Consider the following 27,339-nt stretch of genomic DNA (forward strand, 5'->3'; position numbering starts at 1 on the left):
ATTTGTTTTACAATTATAGTGCAGTATACAGATTCTAACTTAATTTTAAGATGTTTCGTGATAGCTAAGGTTTACAGTCGTACACTTTGAAACTATGACCAAAAAAGCATTGCATATAATAATGTTTTATTGTTTGTGAAGATTATAGATGGTTTCGTAAAACTCATTACAACAGTGGCAGTCAGATGGTAAAGTATTCAAGTTATGATCCGGTCTGCTGCACAAGATAGTGTTTAGGTGGAAGGAGAGAGATGCTTACTGCTGATCAGACAGCTCTATAGCTGCAAATCTGTAGTTTTCTGGGGAAATATTGGCCTCTCTCTCTCTGGTCTGTCCCAACATTTACCCAGAGAGCTACAGATCTACAGCCAATAGCTCAGTTGCTAGAGCACCTGTCTCAGGGTCCGGATGAGGATCAGGTAGAGCACCTGTCACAGGGTCCGGATGAGGATCAGGTAGAGCACCTGTCTCGGGGTCTGGATGAGGATCAGGTAGAGCACCTGTCACAGGGTCCAGATGAGGATCAGGTAGAGCACCTGTCTCAGGGTCTGGATGAGGATCAGGTAGAGCACCTGTCTCAGGGTCCGGATGAGGATCAGGTAGAGCACCTGTCTCAGGGTCCGGATGAGGATCAGGTAGAGCACCTGTCTCAGGGTCCGGATGAGGATCAGGTAGAGCACCTGTCTCAGGGTCCGGATGAGGATCAGGTAGAGCACCTGTCTCAGGGTCCAGATGAGGATCAGGTAGAGCACCTGTCTCAGGGTCCGGATGAGGATCAGATGTTGAATTCCTTGTGTGATTCATTGAATTTCTCCCTTCTTTTACAGCCATAATTTTGTTATGGAGAATTGGTTCATTCAGTTGTATTAATCACTCTTTTGCTATATAGATTTAACAATATTTTTTTAATATATGAGTTTGAGTACTTTTGCTCACAAGTCAATCAGTGTTATAAATTTCTGAACTCTTAACAAGTTTTCACAAAAAATATTTGTGTCTATTGGTTTTCATCATATATACACTAGTCTTTAGGGCATTTAGTCCAAGCCTTTTTATCTAATTTTAAACCTTTAATAAAAATCTTCAATTTCTATGTTCAAACTCCAAAGATATCAATGTTAAAAATGTAGTCACTTAATATCTGCAAACTTATCTATAATAGGTCACATCAAAATATTATTTTTAAACAGCCATTATAGAACTGTAAAGATTTGAACTTGAGTATACATGTAGTATACAAATGATAACAATCAAAATGTCGTGTATATGTGCAGTTTTGTTCACCTGAACCAAAGGCTCAAGTGAGCAGTCTTCCATCATCTGTCACCATAGCAGTTGAAAACTGTTCACATTTCAACTTCTTCTCCAGAACCACGGGAACTGTTTTATTCAAACTTGCCTCACAACATCCATGGTAAAGGGATTCAATAGTGTTCTAATAAAGGGACATGCCCCCTTTGATGGGACAATAATTGAATAATAATGAAATTATTGTAGAGTGCTTTATTAAAAAAAAGTTCTCAAGAACTACTGCACCAAAAAAACTGATATATATGAAAACTTACTTACATGTGTATATAATGAAGATTCAAGTTTATCCAAATCATAAGCCCCAAGGCCAGGACGAGGTCACCACAGGGGTTCAGTTAAACACAGGAATAGAAATGAAAATGCTTTTAAACACGAAGGAAACAATTTGACAAAATAATATGCAAGCGTCTAAATGTGCTGTTAATACAAGTTTGTTCACATCATGACTCTAGAGCTCTGACAGAGGTTCAGTTTACGTTTGATATTTAGGGTAATTCTTTGAAAATCTTCTCAAGAACAAAAAGGGTACAATTTGTCTTGTCAAATTTTTAAAATATGCAAGCATCCTTATGTAGTGTAGATAGTTTCCCCGTGACCCTGAGGTCACAGTAAGGGTTAAAACTGTACATTAGGATATAGAGGACACATATTTTACTTGTGTATTTTATTATACCGGTAGAAGGCCAATCTCTAAAGCTTATAAAAAGCATGAAACGATTACATAAATCGAAAGAGGGATGAGATAGGCAGGGAATTTGCACATTTCAGAAAAAAAATATTTTTTAAAAAAAAAGGGGGGGGGGTAGTAATATCCATACTTCAGGTGCCTGTGTGCTGAAGAAATGCTTACTACATTGTATTCTGATAACCATGGCTATAGATTGCGTATGATAGAGGTTTATAAAGATTGCTATTGGATCTTTCTGACAGCTATGTAGTTTATAAAGTTAGTCAAAACATGTACTAGTGGTTCAATATCAGGTCTTGGCTTATTTTTGAGTCACTGATCGTGTTCCAGTAAAACCTTATATGAACAAGGTGACTCGGGTATTTGTCGGTCAATCTGTCTGACTACCCAATAATACGAGGCAATCCGTGTGCTTAGCAACCCTTTCCTGTACTAGCACATCCTGTGACGTCTGCGGCAGCGTAATCTATAAGCTTTGTTTATGTTTTTGTAACTCGACCGTTGTTGAATATGATGCATAGTCGGGAATATTAGTATAAATATACATGTATATACAAAAGGATAATGAATAATTAGCTTATTGATGTTGAAATCGTTTTAGTCAATAAATAAAAGTGCAACGATTGATAAATTGTGACAGGTTTGTAAACGAGTATATTGACTTTAATGTTTAATACTCGGAAATCTCCTCCATGCTTGCAGTGTTGTCTAGTTGTATCCAAACACAACCTGATTCAATTTGAAACAAATCTCTTGTTACTTAAATGGTCATATGATGCAAGTAATACAATATTCCACAGTCTGCAAAAGAGAGAATGGGCATATCTATTTCTTCCAAACAACGACCGAAAAATTTAGACGATATTGATAATAAAAATGACGATTCTCTGCGTATGGACAGGGGACTGTATCGCTCTAGTTCACGGTACCTGAAATCCTCTAATTCGGACAGTGGTTACCCTACAACCCCTCAGACCCCGGACAACTCGCAGCGGGTCGACCGTGGGGATGTTTTGTCAATAGACGACTTGTGGATTCCAACGGCTCAGACCAAGACTGAAAGCCAAAACAACTTCTTTGCCGATTTGGGTTCTTCCATAGATAATGATCAATTTTCCCTAAAAAGTGGATTCTTCTCGAACGAATTTAAAGACAACGATTCGCTAACGACGCTGGATATTCCAGGAGCTGTAACGAGCACCGACTCCCTCCGGTCGAGAGATCGGCGTAAGCGTTTCAAGACGCTGGGTTCATCATGGACGCAAAGCGTCGACGATGCAAAAGAAAACATGAAATTACGTAACGAATCGTATACGGGGAGGCGTCAACGGCGGATCAGGAAGAAATCAGAAGACGAGGTATCATCGACCGTCGAAAGTGATGTTGAAAACGAGAGAAAGCGCAGCACGTCAAACCCTAGAAACAGACCAGGCGCTGCAAGGCCCAGACGGTGTAGAGTAGGCGCCATCAGTAACACTGCAGAATACAGCGGTGAACATAAAATGGATATACATGATTATATTCTCTCTCGGCTTGATGCGGATTCACTGTTAGCAAAACCTTCCACACGCAGTGATGAAAATAATCAAACCAGGAGGAAATTTGAACTCAAAGTGAGCGTTAACCCTGAATCCAGCGTCTGTGAGATCATTTTACCGGGCTCTTTTCTCAGTGAAGTCGTTGGTGACAGGCAAAATGAATTACAGAAACGTGAACCACAGCCAGTTGCTGTGAAAGAATGAATTAAGCAGTTTCTTTGTGTTGTGTTGTTGGCAATATGAACAACTTTAAATGTAAGAGGTAGCGCTATATTGTCGATTAAATCACTGGTGTAAGACAATTTTCTCTCTATTATGCACAAAATGTTATGAAAGTATAGAAACACCAGTATAATGTCTGTAATAGTACATGTAACAATGTTAATAGGACCAAATCTTAAAAAGCTAAAATACTTGATTATGGAACATGTTTTACTGCGATAAAGATTACGCACCTCGCAATAATGCGTCATTCTCGGTATTTTGTGTTCACCATGGGATACGATTATCTCGCCTGAAAGAGACTGGCGATGTCATTTTTCTTCCGTATTGTCAATATGATTTGGCCTAGTGCCCCTTAGCTTAATAGCTTCTGTAGCGCGGTCTCTAAGTTTTCTTGATTTCACAAAAATCCTTTGATAGAAGAAGATAGAAGAATCCTTCGAGAGAAGGAAGAATGAAAAGTTCGTTTCAAGTTTGTTTATTCGCTGATATTTTTTTAATTATTCCCTAGTCCTATGAATTTAATAAATTGAATAGAAAGATCATATTTTGTGTGGGAATATAAATTTGACACAAAGATAATAGTATATATTACTTTTCCGTTTGAAATGTAAAGAATGCTTATCTGCAGATATTTAATTGACCATCATCAGATTAAATTTATTTAAAGTTTTAGTTAGGGTAAACCGATCATTGGAGAACCACCCACTCGCATTACACCTCAAGAATGAATGATCTTGCTTACGAAGATAAATCGATAATAAAAGGATTTAAAATGCAGTTATGTATTTGACATTTCAATATAGGGGTACTAAAATCACAGGGAACCAGTAAATTTTGGTAATGGTGACCAATCCTCTCTCCCCCCACCCCACCCCCACCCCCGTCATAAATGGACATGCAGACCGTGCCTCCGTACATTTCAGGAGCGACCGTGAGATTCGCTTCTCGCGCCTCCTATCTGTGTTTTGTCTGTAATAAGTAATTTTTTTTTATATTTAAAGTCGGAACTATTTAAAGTGACAAATATAACCCGATCTAATAAGCTCTTTAACCGACTATATGGCATAAAACACATATATACATGCACATGTATATTGACGTCATGAATATATAACAAAAAATACCACAGATATCGAGGGTAAGAATGCGGCAAGGTAAACAGCACTAATACAATTGGGAAATATAAACTTGCATAGATACACAGGGATTATATAAAAACAGATACAAACAGAAGAACCGGGGGTAAGATACACAGGGATTATATAAAAACAGATACAAACAGAAGAACCGGGGGTAAGATACACAGGGATTATATAAAAACAGATACAAACAGAAGAACCGGGGGTAAGATACATAGGACTAAAACAGTTGGGGAAAAGTCAAATTAAAACGGATTACAATAATAGATTAGATTAAATATTTTAAGATTTAGGCAGGAAAGGCTGGAGTCTGCATGAGCTACCTTTACAATTTACTTCCCTACACCAATTTGTCTGTCTCCCCCCCCCCCTTTTTTTTTACCCTGTCCAATCCCATATTAATGCGTACATACACGTGTACTTAAAAATTCACACAAACAAGTTATCAATAATTACGTACAGGCTTTTAGATTAAATTACAATAACAAACACAAAAGATGAATGTACTTTAAAGGCATGAAGAACAAATTTGATATATTTTGCAATACTCTAAGAAAATTTACTCTACCATTGTGAAAAGGCAACAAGTGATACGCGTCAGAACGTAGAATACCTGACACCGCGCAGGAACCAGTGGGGATTGAGAGATTTAAATATTTTTTCTTTCCTGTTTATATATTTGTTTGTGTTATTTGCGAAGCTGATTTATTGCTGTAGACATTTAAATCTTCTACGAAACTTTTTCCTCTCGTTTGCCAAACTTCTTGTGGAAGTTATATTGAGTTGTCATGTTCCCTACTGCAGAGCAAACATAGAAATTAATTAGTTGGATTTGATTGTCATTGTGGCAGTTTAGTGTGCATATTGTTGATACGCGATGGAGACAAATGGCATAGAACATGTGAATACTAAAAAAATGAACGGTTTTCAAAAAGGACCGATGGAACTGTATTTGGTGAGAATCTCGCCTGCTTGCCGAGCAGTCTGGCTCTACGTCATCCAGGTAATATTAAGTCATTGATGGTAATTATATTAATTTTAATATCACTTGCATTCAACAAAAAATGAAGGTTTTTAAATTCATTAAGAATATACATGGGGAGAGAGAGAGAGAGTTTAATTAATGCACCTGTAGGAAATTTACTGTAATTAAAGTCATTGAAGACCATCTTAAGGACAATCTTGTCCAAAGTGCCATCGCTTACAGAATCCATCTTTCACAATACCCTATAGTTTAGAAAACGAAGTATTATAAAAAAAAAACCACTTGGATATTGTAGCAACTCGCAGTCAAATGTATTATATGAATTGGTCTCCCCTCCATAAATTACTTGATATACACATTGGTTCTTGTATTATTTTGTTTTAAAGTTAAATTTATGTATTACCTCTGACCCATAGAGTCTTTAAATTTACTTCATTGAGGGGGGTGGGGGTGGTATTTGTTCAATTGTATCTCGTGTATATCATTGTATGAATACTAGTAGTTTGAATATAGACTGGACTTTGGTGGCCTGGGTGTTATTATAACACCCAGGCCACCAAAGTCCAGTCTATATTCGTGCTCCGAAGCCATACCCGTACTCAAAAGTTATATATTTATTAGGTCTAGCATAGAATAATGAGTAGCGTAGAGCGATGGGTATTATAGGCGTGAGTACGGAGTACGTATTTAAAAATAATCTCCAGGTCTGATTATCGAACAATGATAAATCAAAGTTCTTACTTTTAGAAATAAAACTAATTGGAAAATTCCACATGATAATTTTGATTTTGAGTTGATCATGAAAATTAAAATACTTTGTTAATACATGTTAAGTATGGATAATATGCCCATCAGTCGTTGAAATTATAGCATTCCGAGGGTGTCCTGTGTTATTACCACCGTATTGCAAAAATCACTCGTAGTTGAAAACTTGGAACATGGTATCTAATTACAATCGTCATGTCCGAACGTGAAGCCGTCCACGACTTTGTGACTTTCTTTCCTTTTGTTTGTGTCTGTTGTGTCCATACTGACCATGGGAATCAATCCGATATTATTTACAAACATTCGTTCTGACTACAACAGATTTTAATTCATTTTTATAGGTAAAAAAAAAAAGAAAATTTTTAAAAAACCACTTGATAAAGCTTATGGCTGAAATAGCGTCAGGCAATCGATCCTATATGACAAAATGACAATATTGACCTGCTGTTTAAATGGGTTTGGATAATATGTATCGTGTATTAAAAACTGTGTCTATAAATTTGAATGTGGTTTAAACAGAAAAAGAAAATCAAACACAAGTTTGTTGTCGCAGCGTTAATGGTCCTGGTACATCGGACCATCGGGGAATACCACAGCACAGAAAGCTAATTCATTATTCCAGTTACAATTTTCCTACATTATTTAATAATACTCAACTCCGACAGTATAGATAAAACCGAGTAATCTTATATATATATATATATATATATATATATATATATAATCCAAAATCATTAACATTGCTTCATTAAACAGAATGTTGTTAATTAGTTAAAAGACGAATTCGCAGAAACAGGTTACACTGATGCAACTGCAAGGGAAGCAGGATTTGGAACTTTTTTCCATTGAGAATCACGGGTACTGGAAGTTAATGATAAGCACCGTGTGTATATAAAAGGTTTTTATTACTATATGAAATTTTACATTATCTGGTTTGAATATATTTCATTGTATTAATATACAAAGGGATAAGTTACAAGTTCTAGGAACTTGGACAACCCCTCGCGAGCATTCTAAAAAACCTCCCCCGAAACATTATCTTAAAATCCCCATGGTGAGGATGGCAAATAAAAAAAACTTATTAGCGTTGATAATTTTCTGAATAACGTTGGTCATTTCCACATCAAATTGGCGGGCTATCGTTGCCATGGTGTTTCTATGCGCAATTCTAAAGTCCTAAACCAACTATAATCGCCCCGGAAGAAGGTTTGTATCGCTCAATGAACACCACAGTTCTGGTTTGGGACGAAACAAATAGTTAACCAGTTTTTAGTTCAAATTGTGTTTAAAAGTGGCTTGACAAACAATTCAAAGTTTGCTGGTTCGAAACTTAAATTAGTTTTTGTGGAGCAAAATTAAATCATTAAATATGTTTTGATCAGATTATTGAGAGTTTATCAAATGGTTATTCCCTACTGATCATTAAAATGCACGTGGGTTTTGGAGAATTTGATGCTTCTCTATAATAGATATAGTAGAAAATTGTTAAAGAGTTTTTAAATGATGATTTTATAATGATTTTTAAAGTAAAATTTTTGTAAAGTATTATTAAAATTCTAATGCATTCATTGAATTTCTTTGAATGTGACCGATACATGAGGTGGGAAATATTGCAACCGCCTGTAAATGTATTTAAAGCACCGAAATCACTTTATGCATTGACATTGATCAAAAATTCTATACGCAAATAAAAAGGCAATTGTTCATTTGCGCTCGGTAACTTCAAGCAAAATGCCAACCACGTTATGCATGGGCGTTTGTGCAATTAATGGATGCATTTATAATAAAGTCTGGGTGCTATGATAATCAGTGAATAAAAATGCATTGTGAAGTTGATAAAGGAAACGTAATCCGAAAGGACTTCAGAGTAGATTAACACTGTGGACTTTTGAGAGAAACATTATTAGACTTTCAAAGGGTGTATGTACCACGAACATCTCTTGATGAATTTAAGAAATCATAGAAATGCAATGAAGACTTCTATCCTAATATATTTTCAACGAGAATATTGAAAATTCCACTGGGAAATCCATGTATTCCTTCAGAAAGGAAACCATTGCATTAATTTGAAGAAGTTTGAAAATGATTTTAAAAGTCAGAATATAACGTAAAAAGAGTTCTCTCTCTGCAAGGTCGTCAACCCTTTTGTAATTTGAGAAGAAAATTGACCCGTTTTTGATAATTTCGTCTTGTCGTAAACCATTCAGTGGATTTGTAAAAATAACTTATTTATATACCAATATCTTTTTAAATCTAGGAAAATACAGGACATGTTTTCGTCCTAATGAGATAAGGATCCAAATGATTTGAATGAAGTAAACAGTGTTTAAAATGCGACAGTCTCTTGAAGTATCAAATAAGAAACATTTTGGTCTTAAAGGTACTCAGATTTTCAGAATCTTCCCAAAGCAACACACAGACACACTCTGATTCTCTCCTCTAATTCTTCTTTCTTTCTTTTTTACGTTGTTTTACGTCTTATTCGAGAATTTTTCCTCGTATACGCATGATGTAGAGACGTCACTAGATGAAGGTAAAATGTCATCAATTTTTACCAATTTGTATGTATGGCACTCAAGGTCATAGCAGTGAAGGTTCTTTATCGTGTCAACACCTACCGTGAATGGGACCTCATATGTGAAAGACCCATGACTTTCACCTCTAGTGCCGGGCGCTTGGAGAAGGAACAGTTTTTTAAGGATGCACTATATATCGTCATAATAGCCAACTTCCTTTAAAATGAATGAAAATATAAATATCACCAGTATTTATCTATTCATTTCAAAAAAATTTACTAGTTGAGAAGCTCAATAGGATAACACGTCGTACTATATAATGTGGTTTGAGAGAATAAATGACCTTGACTGTTGAACTGTAGATAACAGGTTCAAGTCCACCAAGGGTTTTAATCCCCCCCCCCCTCCAGATTACTTTGTATTAAGGTAGTACTCTACATCGTCATAATGGCTGACTTCCTTTAAAAACATGGATGAAAAAATCGATATCAGCAATATTTGACTTTTCCATTTCCATTTAAATACCTAGCCGAGTAGCTCAGTAGGTTAGAATACCGACTGCTGAACTGTAGGTCGCAGGTTCGAGTGCAGCAGGGGTTTTAATTTTTTTTCAGATTACCTTCTACTAAAACTGTATTTTTTGACAAAATAAAGTAAATTTGAACATTTTTAACTTCAAAATACTGTTGTACATGTCCTCCACTTTTCATCTACATCAAATTTCTCTGGTGTAGCATACCTCCTTAAAACTGGATTGTTGACTAAATAGAGTAAATTTGAGAGTTTTTAATTTCAAAACATTGTTGTACATATCCTCCAATTTTCATCCACATCAAATTTATCTGGTGTAGCATTCCTCTTTAATTCTTCTTTAGAGAAGGTATAGCTGCAGAATTGTAACTTTTCTGTTCAAGAAATTTCCCATATCATTGAGCCACAGTTCTACATATACTAAAGAGAAGGGGAGCATGGATAATATTTACCAACAATTGTGTATGTGACAACTTTAATTCTCCTATTCTAATGAAAAATAGCAAATATAAACTGAAGAATATTTGGTAATTATATGCCCCTATATAATTGGAAAGTTCTGTCCTCCTTGGAGCTAACCTTTAGTTTAAAATGATTCATTTGTAGGGAATAAATTTCATTTTTGAAAATATATGAGGGTATGAACTGCGACTTTACGACGGCTTGGTGCGTTTGTACTTTTAAATGAAAAGCATGCCCCCGTGAAGCTTGCGGATAGTTCATACCCTGATAGGATCAGGTACTAGTTCATACCCTGATAGGATCAGGTACTAGTTCATACCCTGATAGGATCAGGTACTAGTTCATACCCTCATAGGATCAGGTACTAGTTCATACCCTGATAGGACCAGGTACTAGTTCATACCCTGATAGGACCAGGTACTAGTTCATACCCTCATAGGATCAGGTACTAGTTCATACCCTCATAGGATCAGGTACTAGTTCATACCCTCATAGGATCAGGTACTAGTTCATACCCTGATAGGATCAGGTACTAGTTCATACCCTCATAGGATCAGGTACTAGTTCATACCCTGATAGGACCAGGTACTAGTTCATACCCTGATAGGACCAGGTACTAGTTCATACCCTCATAGGATCAGGTACTAGTTCATACCCTGATAGGACCAGGTACTAGTTCATACCCTGATAGGACCAGGTACTAGTTCATACCCTGATAGGATCAGGTACTAGTTCATACCCTGATAGGATCAGGTACTAGTTCATACCCTCATAGGATCAGGTACTAGTTCATACCCTCATAGGATCAGGTACTAGTTCATACCCTGATAGGACCAGGTACTAGTTCATACCCTGATAGGACCAGGTACTAGTTCATACCCTCATAGGATCAGGTACTAGTTCATACCCTCATAGGATCAGGTACTAGTTCATACCCTCATAGGATCAGGTACTAGTTCATACCCTGATAGGATCAGGTACTAGTTCATACCCTCATAGGATCAGGTACTAGTTCATACCCTGATAGGACCAGGTACTAGTTCATACCCTGATAGGACCAGGTACTAGTTCATACCCTCATAGGATCAGGTACTAGTTCATACCCTGATAGGACCAGGTACTAGTTCATACCCTGATAGGACCAGGTACTAGTTCATACCCTGATAGGATCAGGTACTAGTTCATACCCTGATAGGATCAGGTACTAGTTCATACCCTGATAGGATCAGGTACTAGTTTATACCCTGATAGGATCAGGTACTAGTTCATACCCTGATAGGATCAGGTACTAGTTCATACCCTCATAGGACCAGGTACTAGTTCATACCCTCATAGGATCAGGTACTAGTTCATACCCTCATAGGATCAGGTACTAGTTCATACTCTCATAGGATCAGGTACTAGTTTATACCCTGATAGGATCAGGTACTAGTGCATACCCTGATAGGATCAGGTACTAGTTCATACCCTCATAGGACCAGGTACTAGTTCATACCCTCATAGGATCAGGTACTAGTTCATACCCTCATAGGATCAGGTACTAGTTCATACCCTCATAGGATCAGGTACTAGTTCATACCCTGATAGGATCAGGTACTAGTTCATACCCTGATAGGATCAGGTACTAGTTCATACCCTCATAGGACCAGGTACTAGTTCATACCCTCATAGGATCAGGTACTAGTTGATACCCTCATAGGATCAGGTACTAGTTCATACCCTCATAGGATCAGGTACTAGTTCATACCCTCATAGGATCAGGTACTAGAGGAATGAGCATCCTCTGTTGATCTGTCACATCCACAATGAGCTCTATATCTTTATTAGGTAAACGGAGTAATCCATAGTCAAAATCAGTATGTGAGAACATCCTAACAATTAGTGTGAAACACGTCAGACAGAATTCGACCTAATAACGGGATCGATTTGCTTTGATCATTATAACGACCATATATTTTACGAATGCTGACTTTAAAGGAGGCTGTTGAAACAACTGTCAGTAGCCTGTCTCGATTTTAAAAATCATCATCTTACCCTCTCTATGTTTATATGTATATGAGTTGTATGTGTGTATATATATGTATGCATATATATGTATGTGTGTGTGTATGTATGTTTACATATATAATTATTTGTGTTCCACTTCCACTCTGACGTTGATGTAGGGAGAGGGCGAAAATAGGCTGTGCCTGCTTCATAATCCTCTATTTATTTTTGAATAGAATATTGTTTGAATAAAAAACAATCATCATACGCAGAGCATGCTCTCGCATATTCTCTAATTCTTATTTATAGAATAATCTTTGCAATGTGCGTCTTTAAGCTCATCCTAATTTAACGTTTACTAATGTATTTTTCTTTATTCTCAACTACCGATTATTGCGTCTCTTGTTATCCAGAATAATCGTATGGGATTGCTACTCCGATAACACCCTCTAGATTTCCTTTGACCAATGTCCGAATCATAAAATGTCACCACATCCTACAAAAGATATGGTATCTTGTTCGCTACCACTAATATAAAATTATATGTTACCCCTTAGGAAAATCCTACTCTATAGTAAAATTTCTGGGGGATAAATCCTCTTTCTCTGTAAAACCGGAAGTGGTGCCAAAGGATGGTACCGGTAGTTTTCATGCAGATAATATAAGCTAAAAGGCAGTCCAAAGACATTCCTTGTAAACAGGGAAGCTTGAGATCCATTAACATGGAGTCTTTGGTATTATTGGCTCTCGAGAACTTAGAAGTGGGATTGATAATGTGATCAAAATAAGGCGTTGGATCCGCGCTTAAATACTTTGTAGAACCTATTACGTGAGCGGATCAAAGGATCTTACGTTGATTGAATTTTTAAAAAAAATTAAACGTTTTATTCGAACAACAGTCAATGTGATTTATACCCTCTCCGTACAAAGGTCAAACATTTAAACTATTGAATTTGATAGCTACAATATCTTAAATAATATATGTTTCATACGATTCATAATTAATATACTGAAACATGGACATCGTATATTGATGATATAAGATAACAATTTTGATTAGACTGAAGGGCTGAGAGAGAATCTAAACAATATTAGTTGTAGGCCTACATATTTTCTTGTCATCAATTCTATGATTATCCATGTAATTTGATTTCTTTTCTGCGGATTTAGTCATATAAATATTTATCGAACTTTATTTATTTGTGCATACAAGTTAAGTTTGGACACTTTTCTAATCTAAATAAAACTGCAGAGCACAGCTGTCAACCTGAGACATGCCGTTAAATACTGGCGTTGAAGTACAATGAACTTAAGTGTACACACGCGTACACTTACCAAATGCGCATTATAGTGGGGGACAGGCTGACCTCACATGCGTATCTTAAATTACAATCATTCATATATACTTTATTGATTACATAAGCAATTTGTAAAAGATATGCATGTTTTATCATCATGTACTCAAAAACATTTTGCTGTGCATTGCCTGTAACAAATAATTTCAAATACTGGAATAAACAACATGGGAATGTTTTGTGAATTAATTAATCAAGTTTTTCAATATTTCTTTAATGCAATTTTTGTGTTTAAAAAAATCTGGCCCGTCATCAAAGATTCTCGCAAAGGAAGACACTCTCGGGGCCGCGGAATTATAACCTATCTTTCAAAGGAAAATCCTAAAGATGAAAAATTAGCATTTTTACACCGGCGAATTTTTAACACTTTGAATGGATGGCTTATATATTCATTCATTCTTATGCATTTTGGCTAATTTTTTGTTTATATTGCAAAACTCTCCGTGGGGTTCACTTTGAATTTGGTACTCTGACAAGAATAATCCCTTTAAAGCTCGAGTAAGAAATAGCACTTAGGTGAAAAAAGTTAAATCCAAAGTCAAATTTTCCATTTAACTTCCTCAAAATTTTACGACTATTAAAGCATTCAACATCGATTAACTGCGTCGACGATTCTAAAAGTTTTACTTCTTTTGATCAAATAAAAACCATCTATTACCAAAATTTTTCTGTATCCTAGATATTCCGACATAAAAAGAATTACTTTGCAAACATCAAAACTAGTGTTGGAGCAATGGAGGTAGTTAGAGACATATAGTGAAACTTATCTGATCCAAATGTCACGCAATCCCAAATTGGACACAATTTCGAAACCAAACTTTGAATTAATAGACAAAAAAAAGGGGGGGGGGGGGCGCAAAGACCCGTCTAAAACACACGCCCACGCACCCCCCCCCCCCAATCCTCAGTAATTTGGATGTGATGTTTAATGATTTTTTTTTTAATTTTGGTGCTAACCATGTGCATAAGCGACACGAATCACAGTGTAATGAGAGGAAGGTGGTAGGTATACTGTATTGAAATGTTTCCTACGCGTCATGAAATAGTTCGTGAGCACAGAGGAGACAGAGGGGTTAATCCCCGTCCATCCCTACACATGGTAACTGGTTACCCTGATCTGAGTATAGTACATGTATGTATACAGCTTATTGTTAATCCCCGTCCATCCCTACACATGGTAACTGGTTACCTGATCTGAGTATAGTACATGTATGTATACAGCTTATAGTTTTTGACTACCCTTCGTGACTTCGTCTAAGTATATATGATAAAACAATGAACAGACTTCAGAAAAGGACAACTAGTCCATAAAAACAGTGAGATTAAGAATTTCTGACGAATGACATCGAACATAGCTCAGCTTCACTACACATGTAAATATTTATTTTCCAAGAGCACTGTTTGAGTACAAGTTCACAAAAGCCTGTCAAAGAATTTTGTTCCGTTTCAGAAGTACCTTTTCATCTGATATTTATGACCCATTGGTAACTAAAGTAGTAATAAATCAAAGATTTTATAAGAGGTCACTTGTCAAATGACTTTTGAACTTCCGTGATTTTCAAGTGTCATTGTGATTAAGGCCTCTTTAATCTTGGAGGACATCGTTCGAAAAAATTTCATCATATCGAAAATTCTTGACAAACTGCACGCTTTCAAGCTCTTCTGAGGTCCGCTCTTACTAAGAGTACATGCCGTTGTTTGTTTTGCTCTGAAGAGATAATTGGAGTACATTTTGCGCTTTTCAAATTGTTTTCCTCTGACCGTTTTCAGTCTCTTAAACTTGATGGCATATATATATATATATTTACATTGGACACAAATAATACACACTTCTAGAACCTTGATGTTTGATAATGAAAACCATTGAAATCCGAGGGTTTTTCACTGGTGCAACACTGACCCTGAAGTGAAGTGTCTTACATTCTGACCTATGCATGGTGCATGGATGCCACTCTGAGCCGTAATCTTGGCTGAGATTCGACTCGGTTGAATATTTGACGCCTTCACCGAATCTCGGAGCAGTCCTTCATTTTATCAGCGGTTCTAGCAATTAATGTGCAAGATGGCGACACTACTGTCGCTTCAAATAAGTTAGTTGACTATCAAACCAACTATGCATCACTAGTAATGCTGCATTACTTACCGTCTAAGTGCGTATTTTTCATAAAATAAACCATTACTAAATTTTCTGTTCAAATCACTGGGACTAAGCCCGTATGGGCCCGATCTCTGTGATACCATAAATTTATATAGACGTTGACGTGTATCTCTGTTATTTTAAGAACCTGTGGCTTGAAATTTGGCATGCAAGTAGCTAAAACATTAACCTATGCAAGGAGACTGGCAAATTGCGCATATCACGCCTAGTTTCCGGTTATTATTTTTTGGCATTTGAAGCAAGTGAGTAGTTTTTTATCTGGGCCAGGGTTAGACCTCTTTCTATATTTAAGGTATCACAGAATTCGGGTCCAAACGGGCTTAGTCCCTGTGGTTCAAATGATGACTTCTATGGCGCAATATTTTATCTCCCAAAATTGAAGAATTCCTAGTTTGTTTTTTTAATTAACGATATAGGAGTAGGTATGTGGAAATACTATGAATCAGTAATTTGGTAAAACAACCTATAGGAACTCTTCAATTTCAGGAGATAAAATAGTTTGCCATGGAAGTCATCATCTTCCAAGAATGCATTTTGTTTTTAAAACAAGGTTTTATTTTTATTTTAACACGTAAAAGGAGATGTGTCTATTTCAATTAGATGCTTTATTGTGTTCACCGTGGCCTAGCATATTCTTCAAGATGGAATTTTGAATCTTTTCAAATGGTGCTTTATATCAAAATTGTTGAAATTTGCATTAAAATCGGAGATCCATTGTTAAAATTGGAATAATGATTGATTCATTTAGTAAATAAGCCCTCATTTATATGCAAAATCATGAAAGAAATATATTTGACTTAATTTAACAGCATGAAATACCTCACCTCCTGATTGACGTCGATTTCTCTAAGGGACCCAAACATCTTCCTGCCGTGTTTAGAAACCAGCCTCATCAAGAAGTCCCGCTTCTAGTGGATGGTGACGTTGTGGTCTTTGAAGCGTTAGTATTTATTTTTTTCTTCTTGTTGAAACATGTAAAAGATGCTTTGAAATGCCTGAAGTAAAATTCGCACAGCTATAGTCAACTTTCAAATGCTTCCTTACCGCGTCCAGAGAGAATATAGCTCTTCATTTGTGATGTATTTTAATTTTAGACAAGCAATTTTGCGGTACCTGGGCTTGAAATACACAAACTCGGCGGGGTTTGGACTGTCAGTGCAGAACCAGATGTTAAACGAGTCTGTGATTTCCTGGTCCTTTGGTGAACTTTTAAGGTAAACCTTTCATTTCCTAAACGTGCATGTTTTTGTGTATATTACATCTTCATTGCTTTTAATAATGTACAAGTTTAATAGTAGATCTATACGGAAAAAAATCTGTGTAATTTTTGTTAAACGAAAATACCCCCAGCAAATATGTAGGAAAGGTTTTAATTTCTTGGTTACTAGTATTGAACTGAGTTTGACCATAACTAATAGATAATTCAGTTTTAGATCAGAATGCAAGAATAAGTATGGATGCAGTGGGAAAATAATGATGGATATACATTTAAGCAATACTATTTACATTCACTGAATCTTTTCTCTTATATTTCTTTTGAAATTGACATTGCTTTCATCTGGGACAATGAATGCATGTTTATTGCAAACTAGTTGATCCAGATTTTTAGTACCACCTGTCTGTTTAATCATTACCAAATACGGAGCTTCATCAAAGGGTGCATTGGCTGTTCCATTTAACGCACAGGGGCTAAGCCATATTTATGACATCACAGAGTTCGGGCCCAAACGGGCTTAGCCCCTGTAGTTTAACGTAACGAATGGGTCAACCATATGATACCTAGATCTTAATTCTAGTTTATATCTTTAAATAATACATAAAAATATAAATATATACAATAAAATGCTTTCTTAGTCGTTTCATCGGGTAATGTAGGTAGAAATCAATGCAGAAAAAATACATAACCCGTAAGCGGGTTATGAATTTTTTCTGCCATGCTAACTACCTTCATCACCCGATGAAACAACAAAGAAAGCATTTTATTATTTTTAAAAATACAGACCGAAAAAACTTTAATAAATTCTAAAACTCATTATTTTTTATTATCCGCTGACATTTCTCTCTTTCCAGATCAGTAGGATATATGTATGTGTTCCCCCAGTTCTTAGAGAGCTACTCCTTCTCTCCAGAAAGCGCAAACGAAGTGGTCTTAGAAAAGGGTCTTCGTCTGGTCACAACGCATTTGGAAATCCTAGAGAACAATTACTTGCAGAAGTCTAAATACCTCACGGGACGGAAAATGACCGTGGCGGACAGTTGTGTAGCTTCAGTACTCGTGCTTCTGGAATGGACGGGCTTCAGTTTTAAAATGTGGCCCAAAGTGGAGGGGTGGATGAAAAAAGTCAAACAGCAGATGTTCTGGGACGAGGTTCATACCACGCATAATGATTTTGTGCGTGAACTTGAGCGGGCCAATTTGGTACAACGCTAAGAAAGAGGACTAAGTATATCTTTATTTGATTTGCAGTCTTATCTTTGATGAGACTTCCAAGTGGGATGTTGCAATACATGTACATATTTATTGTTCAAAGGCCATGCAATATACATGTATTCGATTACCGAGACTGATAGCTTAGAGACTAGGGGAACAACCTTGTCTGGAACACAGAACCGTCATATTATACATGTCAATAGACAATGAGCATTTCTTCTCAGTTTGTCCCCAAAGTTTGTGCATTTTCACAGCTGAACCCAGAATAATGACCGTAGCTCTCTAAGACCCATATTCACGCTGTACATTCAATATCACCACTTACTTTAATTTATTGTTAGTATTTTACAATATCCTACACTTAAGAGATTTGATGCCTTTTATTTTATTTACCATACATTATGTCTGCCTTTTATTTACCATACATTATGTCTGCCTTTTATTTACCATACACTACTTATGCCTTTTATTATTCATGAATTCCAATGTATTAAACATTTTGAAATATTTCGTTATTTTTATTTGTGTTCTGTAATGTAAACAGGTTTCATTTAAATTTAAACAATTTTTCGTATTTGTATATACTCTATCTTGTTGGTACCAGTAAATGGCAGTGAATATAAAAACACAAGATGATGGTGTACCACAATTAATAAATGAATTAACAAAGAAAAAGAAAATAACCAGAAACAATTAAATCCCGAGAACATTTTTCAAAGTAGATTTGAAATCTAGATAGGACGCAATGGTTTCATTTGGGATGTGTGGCTCTTGGAAATGTTATATTTGTGTTATTGAGCAGAATTTGCATAAACGTACAGAGATATACTGACCTAAATTGCAACCAACTAATTTTCATTTTTTTTTTTTCGTGTTCTTTTGTTGTTATTGTTACAAAAATAATCATACATTCTTTCCCAGGATTGTCTATAATGAGGACATTTAACTGAATTAGTAAATGTACATTTTGAAATGAACTGGAATCTTCTTATAACTATTTCACAGGCACGTGAATCACGTGTAACCAAATTCCTCGAGATCAGTTATTTAAATTTAGAGCGCAACAAACCTCAATTGAAATATCCTAATTACTAAATATAGTGTTACCTGGCAGTGTTTCGTAACATAGCTACTGTGTATTGGTTACCGTCCATTTCAACATACACGCATTCATAGCCTCATCTGAATTGACTGGCAACTTCATACATAAAAAATTGACTTTAATTTAAAGAACATTTATAGTAGTATGTTGGTACTTCTCTATGTTAAGCCATTTCGCAAACAATATGTATCATTTAAGTAAATAGAAAGTATGATTAGAGACGGGGGGAACCACCGTGAATAGAAACAGTCAGCAAGAGTTCACTGCAAAACATTCGGGACGTTCCTCAGTAATGATAAAAACCTATTTTTGGAAATCATAAAAGAACTCTTCAAATCGAGGAAGAAAAGTATTTGTTACTTTAAAGTCGAACCAACGAACACATAGAAAAATGCAACAGATAGTCCAGCAGATATGTGGGAAGATTGTGCTATTAGTGATACAAGCATGACATTTGGTAGACTGTTAGAGTATTCTGTTAGGAAGAGTTTTGGATATAGGGACATTCCAAATTTCTCATTAGGACAAAATGGAGATAATTCTTTTAAAATGGCCATTTTCGGGTAATATGCGACACAGGATCCATTTCAATATAACTATATTTACACGGTCTTATTAAAAAACATCACTGACGTTTCTCTCTCCTCACATAAACAGGTTTTGTGATGCCAATTAAATGTGTCAAAGCTTGCATACCATTTAATTGGCCCTTCTGACCAAAAATAGTTTTTAAAGCCACTTGTTTGTGGTCAGGGAAGTTGTGAATGAGTCTTTTTCGTTATACTCAAGACTTTGAATACTAGGGAGAGAAGTGCAAGTATATTGTCCATTAGAATTGCCGAGAGACACTATGATTTACTGCCTGTTCATTGAGAGGAAACGAGACTTCTCTCTCCAGTAATCAGTATGAATTGTTTATTCATATCTTTTATTACTGGGTTACATTTCATTTCATAATTGCACTTTCTGGTATACATATATCTATAAGGTCCTAGATCATTAATATGTTTGATACTACTAGTAGTGATTTTCACTTCTTAGGGAAAAAAGTAGAATGTATAAAAAGATCCTCTGACGAAACTCCAACAGCTACCTCATATCTACATGTACAAAAGCGAAAAGACATGCGTAAAAGATGATATATTGCATCATTACCTTTTTGGACAAGTGTCCTCAAATACAATTGGTACCATAATGTACCGAAACTGAAGTATTGAGCGCTGTTCATAACTATTTATGTGAATTTTATTACGGTCAATATATAAGTTTTAATCCATAAAACTACACTGAGGGGTACTCCAGGTCTTTAAACGAAGTTTAAGTGACATTTATACCAATTTTATTGGCATTTGTGGGAATTTTTTTTTTCAATTGAGATATCTCAAAAAGTTTTGCTGATTGCAACGAATTAAACGGCCCTTGCTTAGCATTTGATAAAAAATGAGGGTGTGGGTAGTGCTACCCTGTCATATAAACTGAAAAATACTGAAAAGATCATGTCTTATCCGAAGGTAATACCAATGCCAAGTGTTCGGGAAATTTTAAGCAAAGAAAATTCAAACTACGCTTACTCGGATGGATTGACAAAGCGGAGAGCCTTTGTGCTATATAACCGGTAAAAACCGATCTAGCAGGCTAAGCAAGCTGAATTTTTGTTTCTCCTTTAAAACCCATTCATTTCTGATATCGGATCAGTAATAAAAACAACAAAACACTAAATGGACTAGCAACGACACGCAGCAGCTTTAATGTAACAATACAACGTACTATAATTACATAAATGTAAATACAAATTAGTATATATTATTAGTATGAAATTTAAACGTGTTGTCTGCTCTTCGTATCGTCCTAGACTGATTTTACATCGTTACTCGATTAAAACCGGTTCTATTGATCTGCATGACTGAACCTACCTATACAGGTATTCGAATTGAAAACTTGAAATATCCGGAATAATCCATTCATTATAATTACCAAGTAGAAATTTATTTCTGTCTAATTCGTTCGTCAAACGAAAGAAATCACATGTGTTAATTTCATATTCCGGTACGGTTACGGAACAAAGCATTCTCCTGAAATAGTTACAAAACCGTTTCTATCGATAATTAAGTCAAATGGTGAGAATTACCAATTCTTAATTTATAAACACACAAGAAAACAATTCACGATTGACCGAATTAATTAAATGACGTATTTTGATGTGGCGTATTTGGCCAACCGTCAAAATGTCTGGACAATCCCGGTGACGGTAATCCTGAAATGATTCTAATATTATATTTGGATTATTTTTGGTAACTTGTGCTGACGTGTTTTTCTTCATTGTTCAAATATGACCTTGACTATAAAGAACAGTTTGGTACTATCTCAGGAGAGAAACAGAAATTGATTCATTTAGGAAGTACTGCTGAGTAAATAGGACATTAACCGTTTCTGTTCTCGGGAGATTTGCGTGTTATAACATTGTCTAGCGATTTGATAACCTATGGACGACCTTTATTTCATGGAAGAGATGGATTATTCAGAAATCATAATTACTGTAGGAAAACACTGCTGTGAATACTTTAAAGTAATCGGGAAGTAACACCAGCAAACTTAATGATTTCTGAAATAGGGTGTTGTATGATATTAAAGGATAAAATAATATTTATCTAAAGTAGGGCTTATAAACAGATTTAACATTAGCTTAGTTATACGAAACACAGGGCCTAGATGTATAAACAGATTTAACATTAGCTTAGTTATACGAAACACAAGGCCTAGATGTATAAACAGATTTAACATTAGCTTAGTTATACGAAACACAGGGCCTAGATGTATAAACAGATTTAACATTAGCTTAGTTATACGAAACACAGGGCCTAGATGTATAAACAGATTTAACATTAGCTTAGTTATACGAAACACAAGGCCTAGATGTATAAACAGATTTAACATTAGCTTAGTTATACGAAACACAAGGCCTAGATGTATAAACAGATTTAACATTAGCTTAGTTATACGAAACACAAGGCCTAGATGTATAAACAGATTTAACATTAGCTTAGTTATACGAAACACAAGGCCTAGATGTATAAACAGATTTAACATTAGCTTAGTTATACGAAACACAGGGCCTAGATGTATAAACAGATTTAACATTAGCTTAGTTATACGAAACACAGGGCCTAGATGTATAAACAGATTTAACATTAGCTTAGTTATACGAAACACAGGGCCTAGATGTATAAACAGATTTAACATTAGCTTAGTTATACGAAACACAGGGCCTAGATGTATAAACAGATTTAACATTAGCTTAGTTATACGAAACACAAGGCCTAGATGTATAAACAGATTTAACATTAGCTTAGTTATACGAAACACAGGGCCTAGATGTATAAACAGATTTAACATTAGCTTAGTTATACGAAACACAGGGCCTAGATGTATAAACAGATTTAACATTAGCTTAGTTATACGAAACACAAGGCCTAGATGTATAAACAGATTTAACATTAGCTTAGTTATACGAAACACAGGGCCTAGATGTAACGGTAACGATATTTGACGTCGTATTTTCATTTTTTAAAAAAGTTTTTTCGATGCAATTGAAATACAATAAACCAATGTAAATTTTATGTTTCTTTTCTTCTGGAGGAGGGAGTGTCAAGGATTCCCTGGCATTATGGATTTACTTTCCATGAATGAGACATTTAGTGGGGGGAAAAACAAACCGTTTTCCAGGTACAGACAGTGTGAAAGCATTAGCTTTCCATTCTTTGGTATTTTGCAGTAAATAAGGCACATTTTAAGGAATAGTTAAATATTCAGTGAACAACGACCAGTATCTAGTATCATAGTTAGAATAATCTTAACTGGGTCTCGGGACATGCCCTGGGTCCGTAGGACATTATCATTTTAACGATAGAACATTCTATCTACTTGTATCAATGTGTTTAGTTTGTCTCTCTAACAGCAGATTCTGGGCACGATAAAGTCGTCATGCCTTGTGAATTGAAAGGTCAAAACGATGTGAGTGATATTGAAGGTCTAAATCACATATCAACTTGGCCACGGGGATTAGTGGAACAGAAACACGGCCGTTTGTACAGAAAATGGTTGATTGTTTTTACGGTTCTACGCTCGTCTTGTCCGTTAACTGCAAATCTGTTCCTTTATTATTCAAACAAACCTTAAAATGGTTTAAATTAAGTTTACTATTTGTTTCATCCCACATCAGAGCTAGCTCATCAGACCATACAATGGGTTCCTGGCCGTAGCTTTGTTGGTTTACATGTCATTTAACAAAATTAACGAGTTTCAAGTCCAATATTGTATTCGTTTATAAAATGATCTTTTATCTGCCAAAGCTGCCACCACTGAAGAAGGATGAAGTAATCTAAAGTAATATACTGTAGACACAGTACAACTGTGCAAATACAACTGTCTTGATAATTACTAACTTGAAACTATTTTCAATCAAGTACTCTTAATTGTTATTGATTGTCACGTGCACTACTAACACCTGTCATTCCAATGTCGTTTTGTAGTTTTACCGTATAATTATTGCATTGCAGTAAACCAGGTCTAGTTTCAGAACTCGCGTAGAAACTTCACTAAATTATCAACTTAGCTAATTTGCCCTACATGTTTAAAAGTATCATAGGAACGTAGAAATTACAAGGAGAAACTTTCAGCAGCATTTCCCCATTAATAATACAGATTTCACTTCATGACACATGTATATTACACTAAATAGAAACTAACGCCGTTAATATCACACAGACCCTGCTACACTAAATAGAAACTAACGCCGTTAATATCACACAGACCCTGCCTATACATGACGTATAATAATCAGTTCCGGACTTAGATCAATAGCGAATGGTATTTTCTTCCGTCTGAGGAGGCAGTGCATGCAGTGGTCCTCGACAATAACAAGTAATCGTTTAAAGCACAGGGGCTAAGCCCGTTTTGGGCCCGAACCCTGTGATACCATATTTATGGTATCACAGGGTTCGGGCCCAAAACGGGCTTAGCCCCTGTGCTTTAAAGCTTTTCATACACTTATCTCGCTTTCATTTTTTATTGCATGTTTCTAATGATGATTTTTTTTTTCAACATGAAGTATGCATGAGTCCCGTGGGGATCCGGGTTTGAGTAAGTCCTCCGTACCCCTTGCTTGTCGTAAGAGGCGACTAAACGGGACAGTCCTTAGGATGAAACCGCAAAAACCGAGGCCCCGTGTCACAGCAGGTGTGGCACGATAAACACAACTAACTAACTATATTTATTTCTAATCAAGGGGCAGCATGAAAATACATACAAATAATGTACATAAACATAGACAAGTAAAGAAAGAAGTGATTACATAACACATAGTTATATACAAATACAGTGTCATATATTGTTCAAAATAAATTTTCCAGTTATATTTAGAATGGATGGCTCTTCAGAACATAGTATGTAAATGAATTTTTGTTCATCATTGAGTTTGGTAAAAATTTTAACTGTTTTTTCTATAGCACCACAAAAAGATTTTCTTTCATCAGCAAACTTTTCACATTTAATCAAAGAAATGGATCTCATCACCTAATAAACCGGAGTTGCATTTGTTACATATTCGTTCATTCCTAGTAATACCAGAATATCTACCAACTTCAATCATTAATTTATGAGCTGATATCCGTAACTTACAAATAGATCGCCAAATATCAAAAATTTTAATTTTATTAAGATAGTTCTCAAAACCAAAGTGCTCCTTAATTTACAATTTTCTTTTATCTATACTATTTTATTAAAGAAGCAATATAAAATGAAACATGTGAAAGTTCAAACCAATATGTTTATACATAATTATGCACTCCTTGTAAACATGACATGTTGACTTAGTACCAATGCACCGTCCCGTGGTATCTTTTGCATTACATTCAATCATATGTACTTGTACTACGTGCCTATTACTATTATTATGTGTCATTGCATATATTGTTATTATTTTCTTCCTGTGTGCATTCCTGACTGGTGGTACTTACATATATTACATCAAGTAATGTCTCATGTTATGTACATTGTCTAAGCTCATACTACTAGTATTACTGTATATTATGTGTGAACCATATGAAACCATATTATTATAAACATGACATGTTGACCTAGTACCAGTGCACCGTCCCGTGGTATCTTTTGCATTACAGTGGAGTATTAATCATATGTACTTATACTACCTTTACTATTATTACATGTAGAATTGTTATGTACATGTATATATATAGACATATATATATATATATATATATATATATATATATATATATATATATATATTTCCTATGTGTATTTCAGACTGTTTTGCATTAGGATACACGGTGGTACTTACATATAATACAAATAAGTATTATCATGTTCAAATGTCTCATGTATGAACATTGCTCATACTAATAGTGCAGATTTTACTCTTGTTTTGTTTTTCTTTTTATCGTCATTGCACATTGAAAAGTTAACAATCATGTATGCTGTATGCCCGAGAGGGCCCTAATTTGGAAATAAATCATATTCTATTCTATGCTGACTAAAATCTCTTGAGTACCATGACAGTTTGCTGTTTAAATGTAAAGATTTACTACATAGATAAGCATCATTAAGTAGTTTAAATTCATTTTGGTTTTCAAGCCTGTACCAATAACAAATGATTGATTTCAAAATATCATGATGTAGAGGAAATTTCCCCAATTCTGATAGTACAGCAAAATTTGTACTTTTCTTATGTACACACAGAATACATTTAGAATATTTATGATGAAGCTTCTCACAGTGAAGTGATTTAAAAACTTTGTCTGGATCAAATGGTGATGATTTTAATTTATTCCATGAACCTATGTATCCACCCCATGAATGAAAGTTTCTCGAGAGGAACGTTAAACAATATACAATCAATCATGAAGTATGTCGGCATGAAGCGGCGTATATGGTGTGTAAAACGGTGCAATGATATACAAATCTTGAATTATATGCGAAGATTTTTATTTATGTTCGATAATCTTGCTTCGAATGCTTTTCCACACCCACTGACTTGGTATCAGAGGTGAGAGCCACGGGTCTTTCGATTGCGACCCTATGGCTATACACCGAGGTCGCGTTTTAGCCACTATGAAATATCTTCTTTTTTTCCTACATTTTTTCATATATAAAAAAAAAACGACAACAAAAATGGAACAGAAATGAATGCTTGTTCTCTGTATACAAATATTTAGAGAATTTTCTGTACACATTTCAATAGGGTGAAAATGTAAAGAAAACACCACACCGTTAAGATTTATACATGGCAATTATCACAGATCTCGGTCTCCATTACCGATAATTAGGGTGATTGATTGATCGTATTAATTAATTGTAATGACAAGTGTCGCACACTGCAACAACGCGCATATCAATCAGTACCGTCGGATTCCATTCGCTAAGAACAAATTTGTATCTATCACGTCGGAATCAAAGGCACTCGATGCAGTGTCATCCTTATTTGTGCTTGCACGCTTTTATCTACTTTCTAAGTAGAGAAAATTGGAGTTGAACACAATATTCTGTCTTTCATTGGAACACAGAATGATATGCAAGCGTTGGAAAAGAAATTTCCTTCACGCCAAACGTACCCTCACATCTCTCTGTAATTATCTGTTTTCCTGACAATTTTGCGCAATCTGTAACGCTTTCTAACTTCTTTTACAAAGATCAAAGAATTTTACGTGGAAATCTCAAAGGCATAAAAAGAGAAGCAAACGTACTCTTACATTTCTCCATAACCATTTGTCCTCCTGACATTTTTGCGCAACCTGTAACGTTTTTTAACTTAATTGTTTTACAGAGATAAAAGAATTGTACTTGAAAATCTCAAAACCATGAAAGACTGCTTTTACAAAAAAGGACCAAAGTTATCTGTATAATTTTGATCTCAGTTTTAACCAATTTTAAGGATGTTGCAAGATGTACCTATATTATTCTAAAAGACAATATACCACACACATACATGTTTTAGCTATGATATTAATTTAGCATTTTTTGTGTTAATCATGTTACCAATGTATGAGGATGAACAGAAGGGATACACCTCCCTTTGCTCTCTCTTTTCCTCTTCCCCTTTCTCCCCTCCCATCACCCCCTTTTCCATTTTT

General features: G+C 35.4%; 2 protein-coding genes across 3 annotated transcripts in view; both read left to right on the forward strand.

Moving 5' to 3' along the window:
- LOC125667348 (probable arginine--tRNA ligase, mitochondrial) overlaps positions 1-123 on the forward strand; it is a 21,612-nt gene extending 21,489 nt beyond the window's left edge. For both annotated transcript variants that reach the window (XM_048900844.2, XM_048900853.2), the window contains exon 19: positions 1-123. This exon is cut by the window's left edge and continues 400 nt beyond it. The gene's annotated coding sequence lies outside the window, so the exon portion shown is untranslated.
- Positions 124-5,216: 5,093 nt separating this feature from the next.
- On the forward strand, positions 5,217-18,597 carry LOC125667337 (glutathione S-transferase theta-1-like). The gene is made up of 4 exons (XM_048900838.2): positions 5,217-5,904; positions 16,469-16,599; positions 16,754-16,873; positions 17,730-18,597. Exons 1-4 carry the CDS (start codon positions 5,779-5,781, stop codon positions 18,088-18,090), a joined length of 738 nt encoding a protein of 245 aa, XP_048756795.1. The 5' UTR covers positions 5,217-5,778; the 3' UTR covers positions 18,091-18,597.
- The last annotated feature ends 8,742 nt before the right edge of the window (positions 18,598-27,339 follow it).

This window comes from Ostrea edulis, chromosome 1 (genome assembly GCF_947568905.1).
Source record: "Ostrea edulis chromosome 1, xbOstEdul1.1, whole genome shotgun sequence".
Lineage (NCBI taxonomy): Eukaryota > Metazoa > Mollusca > Bivalvia > Ostreida > Ostreidae > Ostrea > Ostrea edulis.

Excerpts from the sequence above, each read along its gene's own strand:
- LOC125667337 (XM_048900838.2), top strand. The coding sequence starts at position 5,779 with ATGGAGACAAATGGCATAGAACATGTGAATACTAAAAAAATGAACGGT. Across the intron at positions 5,905-16,468 it reads TCTGGCTCTACGTCATCCAG|CATGAAATACCTCACCTCCT; the intron begins GTAATATTAAGT and ends TTAATTTAACAG. Across the intron at positions 16,874-17,729 it reads TCCTTTGGTGAACTTTTAAG|ATCAGTAGGATATATGTATG; the intron begins GTAAACCTTTCA and ends CTCTCTTTCCAG.